Source organism: Neoarius graeffei, chromosome 10, assembly GCF_027579695.1.
Source record: "Neoarius graeffei isolate fNeoGra1 chromosome 10, fNeoGra1.pri, whole genome shotgun sequence".
In the NCBI taxonomy this organism is placed as follows: Eukaryota; Metazoa; Chordata; class Actinopteri; order Siluriformes; family Ariidae; genus Neoarius; species Neoarius graeffei.
In genome coordinates this window covers 69,391,052-69,407,099 of record NC_083578.1, presented here as the reverse complement: position 1 = coordinate 69,407,099, position 16,048 = coordinate 69,391,052, and the positions used below count along the sequence as shown (strand labels likewise).

Below are 16,048 nucleotides of genomic sequence, written 5' to 3'. Positions count from 1 at the left end.
TTTTCTATCTCTCTGTCTCAGATGCTCAGTTTGTGCGTGTGGCCGTGATGAAGGAGAGCGATAATGAGGAAGATGATAAGGTCTACTTGTTCTTCACTGAGCGTGCTCAGGAGGCTGAGGGGCCCGCCGGCAAAGTCCTGTACGCTCGAGTCGCCCGCGTCTGCAAGGTGTGTGTGTGTGTGTGTCTGTGTGTGTCTGTGTGTGCGTGCATACCTTCACTTTTGGGACTGTACTCTTGCATATCTACCTGCATGTGTAGAAGTGGACGTGCTCATCTGCATTTCTGCCTGACCCAGATGTAACATTAAATAAAAATTGATGCAATCATCTGATCATCTGTCCACAATTATGGGATGTTTTGTGAAGTTTGCATGTTTGTGTATGTGTTTATGTAGAATGACATTGGAGGCCAGCGCAGTTTGGTGAATAAGTGGAGTACATTCCAGAAGGCTCGAATGATCTGTTCTGTGCCCGGACCTGATGGCTTACAGACACATTTTGACCAACTGCGTAAGTAGTGCACGCTAATAATTAAAATGATTAATAATGAACACAAAATAAACTTCATGTTAAGCACAAAATAATTCATGTTAAAGTGTATTTTTTGTCTGAAAGAAATACAGATGATTCAGATAATGCTTAGAAAACATGCCAAGGTGTATCAGAGCTCCATGATCAGTGTTTACACACACACACACACACACACACACACACACACACACACACACACACACAGAGTTTCTTATCATTTAGTCTGTGTAAGCAAATGTTGTTCATAGAATAAACAACTCTTCTGTCATTAGACTAAATTAACTTTATCAAACCTGCACACACACACACACACACACACACACACACACACACACACACACACACACACACACCAAAACCCTTTATTATATCTTCACCAAATAATCAAGTTCTGGTTTGATATCTAAATAAGGAGTTTTCACACCTCAGGCTGCTTCTACACAAACTCTCCCTCTATCTTTTTTCTCTGAATGTAAAAGGTTCGTGCAGTTCACATGGGGTGGCCTTGGGCTGAGGTGCCCTTGAGCAAGGTACCAAACCCCTGACTGCTCCCCGGGTGCTCTGGTGTGGCTGCCCACTGCTCTGAGTGTGTGTGTTCACTGCTTCAGATGGGTTAAATGCAGAGGATGAATTTCACTGTGCTTGAAGCGTGCATGTGACGAATAAAGGTTTCTTCTTTCTTCTTTCTTTTCTTCTTCAGTTCATGCAGAGACATGCTGGTTAGCAGTTAGCATTAAAGGAAAGCCTGTGACCACTTTCTAACAGATTCCATATGAATGGCGTTGTGTTGTGGTATTCTCAACTTTGGAGGTTTATTTTTCTGTTTCAGGTTTAAGAGTTGTGACACAAAGTTCACAATATAGCAAAAAGTCAAAGTTAACTGGAATTACAGTGTTATTTTAGTCATAAAGTTTTTTTCTTAAAAAATCACCAACACATTTGAGGAAAATGATGATCTCAATTATTTTGTCTTCTTTTCACTGTCGTTTCACTTTTACTTAACAGCTAAGAGTTTTTTTCTTAAAAAATCGCCAACAAATTTGAAGAAAATGATGATCTCAATTATTTTGTCTTGTTTTCACTGTCGTTTCACTTTTACTTAACAGCTAAGAGTTAGCTAGCTAAACCATTAACCTTAGTCATTAGCTTGCTAGCTTACATTCGGCCACCGTATTTCCCAGCTGCCTAGCTTTGTGTTATAAATTTATTCAACTGCAGCTCAAGTTCAAGTTTGTTCGATTTCCCATGATGAACACACAAATTCATGAGTTTCATTAAATGCTACAAATGCAAAATAATGTCTAGCTAGTAGCTTGTTAGCAATTTAAAGAAATCCAAAACACTAGCACATGTACTGTAGTAACCCTAATTTCTAACAAGACTTCATGATTGTCATTCATTTTAAGTGTTCAAACAGTGTTAAGGATTGTATTTATTACTCAGGAATCACTGTAAGGAAATATAAAGTCAGTTTAAACACTAGGAAATGGCTGCCAGCAGTGATTATGTAAATATCACTGTGGTGTATTAGCTATGTTTTAGCTATGTATTAGCAGAACAAAGCTCCATACTTAAGAGAATATGATAATGTATCAACCTGATTTTTGATGGCCTTTGCGACTGTGCAATGTCTGTACATGCGTACATACACACGATGTACAGGTACCACCACAAGGAACCCAATCGTAAATATAAGGCAACGTATCTCAGGAACACTTGACCACCAGACAGCAAAATTTCTACCTTTATTTATATAAGATAGATGGCTTTTTATCCAGCACTTATTTTTAATTTGCTTTTTTTTTAATAACGTGGGATTATTTACTAACAAATTTTACACTCATCGGGAGCTCCGCTTTAGACAGTGCCTAAATATTAGTTAAATATTAGCTGCGTATTAACTTAAGTGAACTCTGTCAGGTCTGGCTGGTTGTGTTGATTTTGTAAAGTGGTACACTGTCAGAAATAGGGGTACAATAGGAGTCCATTTCTGTCCCCCATGGTACAGTCTATACTAATGTACCCTCTTGGGCTCATTATTGGACTTCAAGGTAACTATGTGTACCTTTTTAGGGCCAAAAAGGTACATACATGTTCCCAAACAGTATATAAAGGGTACAAATAGGTACCCTAGAGGGTACTGCCCCAGTGACAAGTCATTGTACTCCTAAAGGTACAATAATGTACTTTATTTTCTGAGAGTGTATGGACTATCAATCACGAATCAACCAATTTTCCCCCAGTCACTAAACTCATCTCATCTCATTATTTCTAGCCGCTTTATCCTGTTCTACAGGGTCGCAGGCAAGCTGGAGCCTATCCCAGCTGACTACGGGCGAAAGGCGGGGTACACCCTGGACAAGTCGCCAGGTCATCACAGGGCTGACGCATAGACACAGACAACCATTCACACTCACATTCACACCTACGGTCAATTTAGAGTCATTAAACTGACTCCAATAATGCAAAGTCATGTTAATCTTTTTAGCTTTTAAGTTTTTTTGACAACTTTGGAGCATGTTAAATTTTCGTGCATTTTACTTCTAACACATCTGCCTCGAATATTCAGATACTCCTGAAGGCACTGGTTGCTTGCATTAGGTGTGTTTACTTTGAACCTGAATTACACTCTTCAGTGTTAAAGATCTTAGAGCAGGTTTGAACAGCCTTGGCAAACCCTTTCTGATGATAATATAAAGACTAAATAACATCTCATGATCTTACCAATGTTTCCATGACCACATAATCCAATAAAATCAACTCCTAGCTTCCAATCGCTCAATCTTACATAGCCATGACAACATTATTACAACCATCTTGTGTTCACAGCGCCATCAGCATTTCTGTGAAAATTCCATCAGTGTGCTATTTACACCATGCTCTGTTGCGTGGAACAACTACATCTCCCAACAGGCCCTTATAGCTCAGGGGCCCTCATGGTGCAGAGCTTGCGGTGCAACGGTAGACCATACTACACTCAGTGTGTGGCCTATGGTACTGAAATGGCTGGAGCTAGTGTCTAGATGAAGAATCTTAATCTGGATTCCTATAAAACAGGGTACAGTGGATTACAGAATGAGTTCAGTGAATCTTGCAACATACACTGTTACACAAGTATAACACACATTTACCCAAGGACCTGCGATGACCTGGTGACTTGTCCAGGGTGTACCCCGCCTCTCGCCCATAGTCAGCTGGGATAGGCTCCGGCTTGCCCACGACCCTGCACAGGTTAAATGGTTATGGATAATGGATGGATGAATGGATTTACCCAAAGATTATTAATAACATCCATCTGCCATGTCATAACATTAACTTAATATCAGCCTACTTGGTGGGTTATGGTGCTGCTTAACCAGAAACAAGTCCTGTATCATATTATAGTTTATATACCACACTTGCATCGTGTCTACAGGAATTTATGTGCTCAGCTTGACCATTCTAAATACCAGAGTATCGTATTAGCTTGTTTTGTCTGTGTTGTAATTGTGATAGTGAACAAAACCATCATTTTGATCTTCAATTGCCATCTCTTTTATTTTTTTATTAATATAGTACACTTGCAATTATTTTACATCCAATATAGCATGACTAGCCTAAAAATCACACACTTTCATATCCATAAACACACACATAACCTTCTAGCACTTACTGTATGCATTGCTATGTTCAGAACAAATTAATAAATAATAAATGTATGTTCTTGTTTCCATTTTAAACATTTAAATGAATATTTCTGCATTTTTAAACATACTCTCTTACTACAGTCAAGAGATGTAATGCTGTATCTTTGTATGGAATTCGAACCCAGGACTGTGAGGCAACAGTGCTAACCACTACGCCAACATCTATCCATCCATCCATTATCTGTAGCCGCTTATCCTGTTCTACAGGGTCACAGGCAAGCTGGAGCCTATCCCAGCTGACGATGGGTGAGTGGCAGGGTACATCCTGGATAAGTCGCCAGGTCATCACACAGACAAACAACCATTCACATTCACACCTATGGTCAATTTCGAGCCACCAATTAGCCTAACCTGCATGTCTTTGGACTGTGGGGGAAACCGGAGCACCCGGAGGAAACCCACACAGTCATGGGGAGAACATGTAAACTCCACACAGAAAGGCCCTCGTCGGCCGCTAGGCTCGAACCCAGAACCTTCTTGCTGTGAGGCGACAGCGCTAACCACTACACCGCTGTGCTGCCCTGTTCAACCAATCAAATTAATAGACCAGAACTATCAGTTGTATAAATATTGTATAGTTAGTTATCTGTTTGTAAGGAAGATTTGCCCAGAATGGGGATCAAACCTACAACACGGTGAGTGAAAACCTTGCTAAAAGCAAACCTGCTTTAACTGTGCAAGGAATCTGTGGGCTGTTTCTTTCATAATGACTTTTCTACTGCAACAGATTGCGCCTCCTTTATTTAGTTACACGTATTCATTATGCCTCACATGCATTTTTAATTAAGCCATGATTGAGTGGACTCATTTCTGCTCCAGTTTGAAAAGCCATCTGCTTGTTGATGCTATTAAAAGTTGAACCACGGTTTAGTGCATGTGCTTCAGTGTATGCACTTCAGAGTTATACCATAGAAAGTGTTGATTAGTTTTCTATGACAACATAGCTCTGCCAGTAATAAACGGCTTGGGAGTCATTTGTTAATATTTTATTTTCATTTTCAGTTTTATTGCGGGCGGCACGGTGGTGTAGTGGTTAGCACCGTTGCCTCACAGCAAGAAGGTCCAGGTTCGAGCCCCGTGGCCGGCGAGGGCGTATCTGTGCGGAGTTTGCATGTTGTCCACGTGGGTTTCCTCCGGGTGCTCCGGTTTCCCCCACAGTCCAAAGACATGCAGGTTAGGTTAACTGGTGACTCTAAATTGACCGTGAGTGTGAATGGTTGTCTATGTGTCAGCCCTGTGATGACCTGGCGACTTGTCCAGGGTGTACCCCGCCTTTCGCCCGTAGTCAGCTGGGATAGGCTCCAGCTTGCCTGCGACCCTGTAGAACAGGATAAAGCAGCTAGAAGTAATGAGATGAGATGAGTTTTATTGCTTGAATTTTTAGAAACAGATTGATAATTGTGGAGGTGGTTTTTCCACAGTGCACATGTGTAACATCTGTAGAATCCACAATACATGCTTAAGGTGTCATTATTGGCCTAAAAAGTATGTACTTTGACCTGTGGTGGATTTATGTTTTTCATACAAGTCCATAATTTCAGTGAATATTTCAAGGATGTTAACAAAATTTGCTTTAGCACAATGTGTTATGGTTAGAAACCAGGTATACTGTGTACTTTTTCATCTCAGAAAGTTATTTGAAAATGTTACCAGAACACACCAGCTCTTTCCAGCTGTTCCTGCCAACCATCAATTATAAAACCCCATTTGATTGTAATGAATTTGCCTTATTTTTATCTCAGCTCATTTCAAAGTTAACATCTCTGCTTTCTTTTCAGTTTTTATTCATTTTTAGTATATTTTATTCTCATTTTTTTAATGGTTTGTGTGTGAGTTTATGTACGTAGGTGTTGGTGTGTATGTTGCAAGAAAACTCATCATTGTCCAAGTTCACAGAGTTGACACTGTCTATTTGAATATGTGTGGTTTGAGATAGCAGAAATTTTAGTGGCTTTTAGTGGCTTGTGGTTTGGAAGTGATGAAACTTTTAGTTGTTTGTCTGAGACATGTCTGGGATTACTGTATTGTCATAAGTGGCTGTGTTCGTGTGTGAGATTTTGGAGGTTTTGCAACTGTTTTATTGTGTGTGTGTGTGTGTGTGTGTGTGTGTGTGTGTGTGTGTGTGTGTGTGTGTGTGTGTGTGACCCTCATCCTGTCTCCAGTTTGCCTGGATGTGGAGCAGATAGAGGAGCAGGGACGGGAGGGAGGGAACGAGGGAGGGAGAGAGGATGAGAGGGGGTTGTTCACAGGGATGGTAGAGAATAGGGGTAGGATTGAGGGGTGAATGATTGTGGGTCAGACAAAACTATCTCACTTTCAGGAAGAACCAGGCTTTTGTTTAGACAATCTGCCACAACTATGGTTTCCAAATGAAGATGAAGGGCAAAAGAGAGGAAAGAAAGCGAGTGAGAAACAAAAGATAACATTTAGATTTTATTCATTTACAATCAAAGCATACATCTGAGTACTTAAGGGGTTTGTTCGAGTCTTGTGATTTGAATTACAAACTCAAACTTTCATTTGGCAAACCACCATTATTTTGAAAAAAGAAAGGAAACAAAAATAGAAAAATGATGAATGTGGAAAAAATGGGGATTGAAAGAAGGAGGGGGGGAAACTTGCAAAGTGAAGGCATAGAGAGGTAAAATGAAACGCATTTTTCAAACAGAGAGCTTGAAGGATCTGGAGGATCAACATTGTCTTTATGTTTGGTCTTTGCTGCTGTCTAAAACTACTATCATCACTTCACTTCAGTGCTGTGGATAAGCCGTGCTTATCACCCAGATGAAAATCTGTCAATATTCATTTCTGTCTCATTTCAGAGTAGAATGATGCCTGGGTCACTTTAGGCGAGTTTCCATTAACTTGCTTAATGTGCAATTTGAAACTGTGACCTTCCATCCATCCATCGTCTGGAGCTGCTTATCCTGTTCTACAGGGTCGCAGGCAAGCTGGAGCCTATCCCAGCTGACTATGGGTGAAAGGCGGGGTACACCCTGGACAAGTCGCCAGGTCATCACAGGGCTGACACATAGACACAGACAACCATTCACACTCACATTCACACCTACGGTCAATTTAGAGTCACCAGTTAACCTAACCTGCATGTCTTTGGACTGTGGGGGAAACCGGAGCACCCGGAGGAAACCCACATAGACACGGGGAGAACATGCAAACTCCGCACAGAAAGGCCCTCGCTGTCCGCTGGGCTCAAACCCAGGACCTTCTTGCTGTGAAGCGACAGTGCTAACCACTACACCACTGTGCCGCCCCGAAACTGTGACCTAAAAAATGGAAATGTGAATTTCGAAAAAACTTTCAAATATTGAAAAAAAAGTTTATACGTTTGCATGAGGTGGTTATTCAGACCATTCGACAAAGCAATATTTCGCAAAATGAAATGGAATGGAATTACATTTTTCGCATTTAAGCAATACCTACTGCAGCGAATGCAAGCAAAATCACCATGCCAACATTTCTCAGGTCTTGGAAATCCTTGGAAGTCTTGGAAATTCATCACCATGTTTAATTGGAATGACTATCATGGGAGGAGAAAAGCCAGCTTTAATCATAGAACATCACTCGATGAAAGTATAGAACATTTGCAATTGTGATGACTTTTTTACAAAAAAAAAAATTTTGTGTAAAAATTGCAATGGAAACCCATCTAGTCTCAACACAGCTATAAATGGTTTAGCTGATCTCCTGAAGCAGTCATGTCCATCCTGAACACTTATCTGAGACAGACCTACTTTATGTCAGTCCTGCGCGCCTTGGCGTGTACACCTGAAGGTGCGCCTCGGGCTGCGCGCGCACCAAACGAGCTCCAGCACGTGCGCCATGAACAAGGCGCACCTGTCCTCAATCAGTGAACTAAATGTTGAGCTATTTAAGGACTGCGCTGAAGGTAATGCGACACGAAGTATTACGCCAAGTTCCGTGCGCATTACCGAGCCTTGTTTTCCGTCCTTGTGGTTTTCCTGGTTTCTCGACTCCTGTTCCTGGTTCTAGTTCTCGTCCTCGTTTTGCCTCTGATATCCCGTTCGCGCCTCGATCGACCTCTTGCCTGTTTTGTTTATGACCTTGCCTGCTGATTTGGACTGTTTGCTGTTGTGTGTGTTTCCTGCACTTTTTTGTATAAATCACACTGTATTGATACAAACACTTCTGCACTTATATCCGCCCCTCCCGCGCACCTGACACTTTACTGTTTTTCTTATATCACCGCAAAACTAAAGAATTGTTTTACAGAGACTATTAGAAACACAACCTGTCTAAAACCATAATTTGAAAAAGTGTTTAGCCAGGCATAGTTATTAGAGCTATTTTCTTTTGTTTTATTATTATTATTATTATTATTATTATTATTATTATTATTATTATTATTATTATTAACCTTCTACTGCATGAATTATTACTTATACATTAAAAAACTTATTTGTATGTTGTTGCCATATGGCAACAATTACATTTTACCCTGTTACAAATGACTCATTACATCTAAACTTGTTATAATGATAAAAATTAAATTATTATTGATGATTATCACAAATAGTTTTTTTTTTGTCTCAATGCTGAAAAATACTTCCATATTTACAGCGAAGATTAAGTGGTGGAAACTAAAAGAGGTTGAACATCAGAAGGAGTTTAGGGAAGAAATGAGACAAGCATTGAGTGGTCATGGAAGTCTGCCAGAAGATTGGAATACTACTGCTGTACCTAATAAGAGAGGCAGCAAGGAAGGTGCTAGGGTGGTCATCGGAAAGGAGGAAGGAAGACAAGGAGACATGGTGGTGGAACAAAGAAGTGCAGGAAATTATAAAAGAGAAGAGGCTAGCAAAGAAGAATTGGGACGATCAGAGAGACGAGGAAAGCAGGCGGTTATACAGAGAGACGAGACAGAAGGCAAAAAGAGCGGTAGCGAAGGCGAAAGCAGATGCATACCAGGAGTTGTATGAAAGACTGGAGACCAAAGAAGGAGAGAAAGATCTGTACAGACTAGCTAGGCAGAGAAACAGGGAAGCGAGGGATGTACAGCAGGTAAGAGTGATGAAAGATGTAAATGGAAATGTGCTGGCAAACAAAGAGAGTGCATTAAGAAGGTGGAAAGAATACTTTGAGGATTTATTAAATGAGGAGAATCCAAGAGAGAAAAGGTCAGATTCATTGGAGACAGCAAATCAGGAAGCAGAGTTGGTTAGTAAGGATAAGGTGAGGGCAGCCATGAAAAGAATGAAGACTGGGAAAGCAGTCGGACCAGATGGTATCCCGATTGAGGCTTGGAGATGTTTGCGTGAGACGGCTGTGGAGTTCCTAATGAGATTGTTTAATAAGATCCTAGAGAATGAGAAAATGAATGCCAAATGAATGGAAAAAGAGTGTGTTAGTCCCAATATACAAGAATAAGGGAGATGTACAGAGCTGCAGTAATTACAGTGGAATAAAATTGATGAGCCACACCATGAAGCGATGGGAAAGGGTATTGGAGGCGAGATTGAGAAGAGAGGTAACAATCTGTGAACAGCAGTATGGGTTTATGCCAAGGAAGAGCACGTCGGATGCAATTTTTGCTTTAAGAATGTTAATGGAGAAGTACAGAGAAGGCCAGAGAAAGCTACATTGTGTGTTTGTAGACCTGGAGAAGGCATACGATAGAGTGCCGAGAGATGAGTTGTGATATTGTATGAGAAAGTGTGAAGTGAATGAGAAGTATATTAGAGTGGTGCAAGACATGTATGAGAACAGTGAACAGCAGTGAGGTGTGCAGTTGGAACAACTGAATGGTTCAAGGTGAAGGTGGGACTCCATCAAGGATCTGCTTTGAGTCCTTTTTTGTTTGCCATAGTGATGGATAGCTTGACAGATGAAGTGAGGCAAGAGTCACCATGGAACATGATGTTTGCGGATGATATTGTGATATGTGGTGAAAGTAGAAAGGAGGACGAGTTGGGTTTGGAGGGATGGAGGTATGCATTGGAACGAAGAGGAATGAAGGTGAGCAGGAGCAAAACAGAATACATGTGCATCAATGAGAATGGGGATGAGAGTGTAGTGAAGATGCAAAGAGTAGACGTAAAGAAAGTTGGTGAATTCAAGTACCTGGGGTCAACTGTGCAGGAAAATGGGGGCTGCGATAGTGAGGTGATAAAGAGAGTGCAGGCAGGGTGGAGCAGTTGGAGAAGGATTTCAGGAGTCATTTGTGATAGGAAAGTCCCAGCAAAAGTGAAAGGTAAGATCTATAAGACGGTAGTGAGACCAGCTGTGATGTATGGATTGGAGACCGTACCCTTAACGAAGAGACAGGAGGCAAAGTTGGAGGTGGCGGAGTTGAGGATGTTAAGGTTTGCGATGGGAGGTTGGACAGGATAAGGAACGAGCACATCAGAGGGACAGCACATGTGGAGAGCTTGGGAATTAAGCTAAGAGAGATGAGACTGAGATGGTATGGGCACATCCTGAGAAGAGATGCAGAGCATGTGGGAAGGAGAATGTTGAGGATGGAGCTGCCAGGCAAACAAAAACGATGAAGGCCAAAGAGGAGATACATGGATGTGGTGAGAGAGGACATGAAAGTGGCAGGTGTGGTAGAGAAGGATGCAGAAGACAGGGAGCAATGGAGACGAAAGATCCGCTGTGGCGACCCCTAATCGGGAGCAGCCAAAAGAAGAAGAAGAAGATGATTTATAGCCCTTTGGTCATGACCCTGACGGTCTCAAGAATCTGCTGAAAAGGCAAGTGCTACCAGCATTTCCTGGTCACGTAACCTAACAATTATGTTTCATAGCAAAATAAACGTCCCCCTTTTCACAAATAAATAGTAAAACATAGGGTTTCTGGTACTGCCTATTAGAAGAATTAGATAAATTAATTGTTGCCATATGGCAACACCATGCAGTATAGGGTTAAGCTCCTTCTGGTTCACAGTTTAATACTGATAAATTGACTTGAATGCACTTTATGTGGCCATGTGTTGAGTAACCCTGTCTTGTCTTCATTCCACTCCACAGTATACAGTATGTTTACATGAGACGTTAATAAAAAGCTACTCAACTATTTTCTTTCGTTACACTGATCTTTGAGTAAATATCAAAAGAAGAGTTTATACACTGTAAAAAATAGAATTACGCTTTGTTCAAGTAATTCCATATTCACAGTTGAATGGACAAGAAAATATGAATAATTATTAACGAACAGAAAAATCCACATCAAACTGATAGGGTGCACCTCAATGATGTGTAAATATACAATAGTGAATAATCTGAATTGAAAATACATAATTGTCACAGGTGTTTATTCAGCGCATGCTCTTAATGACCAAGACACGTGGTTTCCTCTCCCAAATGCAAGGGCTGGGCAATGTGGTTCTCTCTCCGGTTGAAGTTCATGTTGTCGTGGCTCAGGTGGATAAGGCGCCATACCATAAATCTGGGGGCCTGGGTTTGATTCTGACCTGAGGTCATTTCCTGATCTCTCTCTCCTGCTCATTTCCTGTCTCTACACTGTCCTATCCAAATAAAGGTGAAAAAAGCCCAAAAAAAAAATCTAAAAAAAAAATTTGTGATAACCTCAATTGCCACTGTTCAGCAAAAATAGAAATCTATGTTGGCAGAATTAGGAATTGAAAACTGACTTAATTAAGAATTCTTAATAAAGATAACAGTGTTATCATAGTTTGGATTATCATGGGCACATCGTTGGCAAAATATCTCATCTCATCTCATTATCTCTAGCCGCTTTATCCTTCTACAGGGTCGCAGGCAAGCTGGAGCCTATCCCAGCTGACTACGGGCGAAAGGCGGGGTACACCCCGGACAAGTCGCCAGATCATCACAGGGCTGACACATAGACACAAACAACCATTCACACTCACACCTACGGTCAATTTAGAGTCACCAGTTAACCTAACCTGCATGTCTTTGGAATGTGGGGGAAACCGGAGCACCTGGAGGAAACCCATGCGGACACGGGGAGAACATGCAAACTCCACACAGAAAGGCCCTCGCCAGCCCCGGGGCTCGAACCCAGGACCTTCTTGCTGTGAGGCGACAGCGCTAACCACTACACCACCGTGCCGCCCCCGTTGGCAAAACATAAAATTCTTAATGCAGACGGTTGCCTTGAAATTTCAAGTATTCTCAACTATTCTTTTTTACAGTGTAGTTTCTTCTGCAGTTCCTTCTGCAATTTACATTTGCGTGTGTGTGTGTGTGTGAGAGAGAGAGAGAGAGAGAGAGAGAGATTCTGATTAGATCTGAAATGGCAGGACCATGAGAATGCGGATATGTACTAACGTGCCTTCTGATCATATAAGTGTGTGTGTGTGTGTGTGTGTGTGTGTGTGTGTGTGTGTGTGTGTGTGTGTGTGGGAGGGAGGGAGTGAGAGAGCACACATGAAACCACAAGTATGTCAGATTGTGCAAGTTTATTTGCAAAGAAAGAGAGTGTGACTGAGGTGAGAAAGTTTTGTTTTCCTTTTGCATGAACATGCAGGAGAACTGTCTTTACATTCAGCCACCTCCTACTGTCCCCTACTGGCTTGTTCTCTCTGACTCACCCCATCACACTTCCTCTCCACTCGCCATAGCCGTATTAAAATGCAGGCTATATCTTTTTTTCCTCCAATGGCAGTTCACTTGACAGAAAAGTATTCATATGGATAAACATTACATGATATAATACCACTCTTACTCAAATAAAGACACGTTTACAGGAAATAATATACATATTCAGGAATACATCAAGCTATTAAGTGCAAAATGTTATTACTCTTCTAACCATGCACTGATTTCGCTCTACAGAGGACATCTTCATCCAGTATGGCAAAGACAAGAAGAATCCGCTAATCTACGGCATCTTTACTACCACCAGGTAAACTCACATACTCACTCCACCAAGAAACCCGAGCTAGAACAACTTGCCCAAACAATGACAATGTGTAGGATTTCATTTGGTTTATTATGAAGACAGGCAGGTGTGAATGCTAAGTCTGCCCTGAATACTAACATTAAATTTTCATGCATATCGGGTTTGAAAATCTTTACAATTTATAAGCATGAGACTATGTTTGCTTTTTCTTTCTTCAGTTCGACCAAGGTTGCAAATCCCTTAATTCAGAGAAGCAGATGGCAATGTTTTTGTGGCCCACATTCAGTACAAAAACAGAAGACTCTGACTCATGCCTTATTTACACCATAAGTGAAGCCTGAAAACTGTTTTTACTTTGGTCTGTCAGAGGTTTACAGCAAGGGTGTAATGCAATGGGATTATTTGTAAATGAATCTGTTTAATGCTTCAAATATCTGTATCTGTATTTCTGATTTAAAAACTGAAGCGGGTGTGGCCTACGTATACCAGTTGTTCTTGTTTTTCTTGTTGCTTTTGACATGTACCCTCCAACTATGCCTCAGGAAACACTGGAAAACACTGGAAAAATGCCAACACTTACAACATTGTTTGTGAATTCTGGCTCTGACAGTTCCTCAGGTTCAGCTACATCACTCATGTCACTCTAATTGTTCATTATTTATTTTTTTTACATCCAACTCATGGATTTATTTTATTTGTGCCTGCCAGTGATAAGGAATTAAGTTGTTTCTTTTCCCCAAATTATAAATAACCTAGTCGGTTCATTTAAAACACCGGAACCCTGACCAGGCAGTTACTAAGGATGCTGTAAATGCATCATGCAGTGGAGCACATTCACATAAATGCTGTAACGTAGCAAGCTTCATATCTGACCATTTGCTAATGTGTGCATGAAAATAAATACGTCTTGCTAGTTAAACACCTCTAGTCTCAACCAGATGCCCTTTGAACAAAATAAAACCCCTAATAATTAACAGTTATTCCATGAAATCGAGTCGTACATGAACTGATAGCCGACGAGGCGCGTAGCACCGAGTAGGCTATAAGCCATGTACAGTGAGATTGAATGGAATAACTTTTTCATTCTATCCACATTCACAGGATTTTGAGAAACTGAGCATTTATATTTTATTTTTTGCAAATTCGATAAATAAAAACTTTATACAAAACGTCCGACAAAATGATTTCCGCTTAGAGTGTAAACAAACCAGCGAAATGACAGTAGCAATTTGTGAAAAATGCGATAATAATAATAATTCTTGAAAAATAAAAAAAGATACGTACTTACCACCAAATACTTTTATTCCATATTTTGTTGCTTTTGGTATATTTTAGGGTTTTGTTTTTGAGTAGAGTTTTTATTTCGTCCTCGGTTGGTTCAGCAACATGCGTCGCCATTTTGTTTTTCTCTACTCACGGTATACGAGCTGATAGCCTAGTTGTAGAGTAGCCAATCAGAGCGTGTGACTGCTCATATCCGGTGAATGTGGATAGAATAATGCCAACTGTATCTATATTTGTATCCATTTAGAACACATTATCTGTTCTTTCCAAATAATGTATTTATATTTGGTTACTATAACAGTTAGTAGTATGTGAGACAGACATATATACATGTCTCATCTCATTATCTCTAGCCGCTTTATCCTTCTACAGGGTCGCAGGCAAGCTGGAGCCTATCCCAGCTGACTACGGGCGAAAGGCAGGGTACACCCTGGACAAGTCGCCAGGTCATCACAGGGCTGACACTTATGCCGCTTTTCCACTACAAACGCGGCTGAGTTGGGCTGAGCCGTGCCGTGCTGAGTCGAGCTCAGTGGGGCTGTTGGAGTTGCATTTCGACTACAACCGCGCTGAACCGTGCTGGCTGGAAGTGGCTGGACACATTGGGTGGAGTTAGCGAAAGTGGGTGGACGTCACGTGATGTCGTTAAGCAGCGCAAACAGTGACATCAGTGAGCTTTTAAGCGGTAGTCTCACGACCCGAATAGTAAACAATAAACATGGAGGACATGGAGTCGTTAGTGTTGCTGGTCTTGGTGCTGTGGCTTGTTGTCACCGACAATGCCAACAGATACTGGCAAGAGCGTATAGATGAGGCGAGGCGCATAAGGCCTCAGAAATTCTCGTAATTCGTAATTATTATTCTTCCGGGTTTACGGTGTTTACAGATCCCAGCGTGCTCGCGGGGCGTGTGTGGGCATGTGAGGACACTCCTCCTCACCAATCAGTGCACAGGGGAGTGTCTGCTCACGCCCCCAGCCTCACTCGGCTCGCTTTGGCTCGCTTCAGCCCCACTCCAAAACCGTGCGAGTTTTAGGGGCTAAGCAGGGCTGAAGCGAGCTGAGTCATGCTGTTTTTTGGTAGTCAAAACGCGAGCCGTGTCGGGCTGAAGTGAGCTGAAAAAGGGTAGTGGAAAAGGGCCAATAGACACAGACAACCATTCACACTCACATTCACACCTACGGTCAATTTAGAGCCACCAATTAGCCTAACTGCATGTCTTTGGACTGTGGGGGAAACCGGAGCACCCGGAGGAAACCCACGCGGACACGGGGAGAACATGCAAACTCCACACAGAAAGGCCCTCGCCGGCCACGGGGCTCGAACCCGGACCTTCTTGTTGTGAGGCGACAGCGCTAACCACTACACCACCGTGCCGCCCCATATATACATGTACAATAGTTTATACAGTATGTGTGTAGCAGATATCACATATTCATATTTTTCACTCAGCCTTTACAATTCATTTCCATGTATTTCCAATACATAAAACATATGACGCACACTGTGGGCATCGCAGTGGTCAAATCAAACTTGAGTGTGGGTGTGACAACTTACTGTACTTTGACTTATTTTGAAGGGTGTGTGTGTGTGTGTGTGTGTGCGTGCGTGCACAGATGTGAGTCTGGACACATCTGGTGGAATTAATTTTATGTGTGTGTGTGTGTGTGTGTGTGTGTGTGT

At 41.6% G+C, this 16,048-nt stretch overlaps 1 protein-coding gene across 1 annotated transcript in view; it reads left to right on the top strand.

The window, feature by feature from the left end:
• The window catches only part of sema3h (sema domain, immunoglobulin domain (Ig), short basic domain, secreted, (semaphorin) 3H), a 56,996-nt gene that overhangs the window by 19,471 nt on the left and 21,477 nt on the right, over nucleotides 1-16,048 (top strand). The window contains exons 7-9 of the mRNA XM_060932186.1: nucleotides 22-167; nucleotides 396-510; nucleotides 13,016-13,085. Of these exons, the coding sequence (XP_060788169.1) occupies nucleotides 22-167; nucleotides 396-510; nucleotides 13,016-13,085 (331 nt within the window). The remainder of the gene's footprint in view (nucleotides 1-21; nucleotides 168-395; nucleotides 511-13,015; nucleotides 13,086-16,048) is intronic.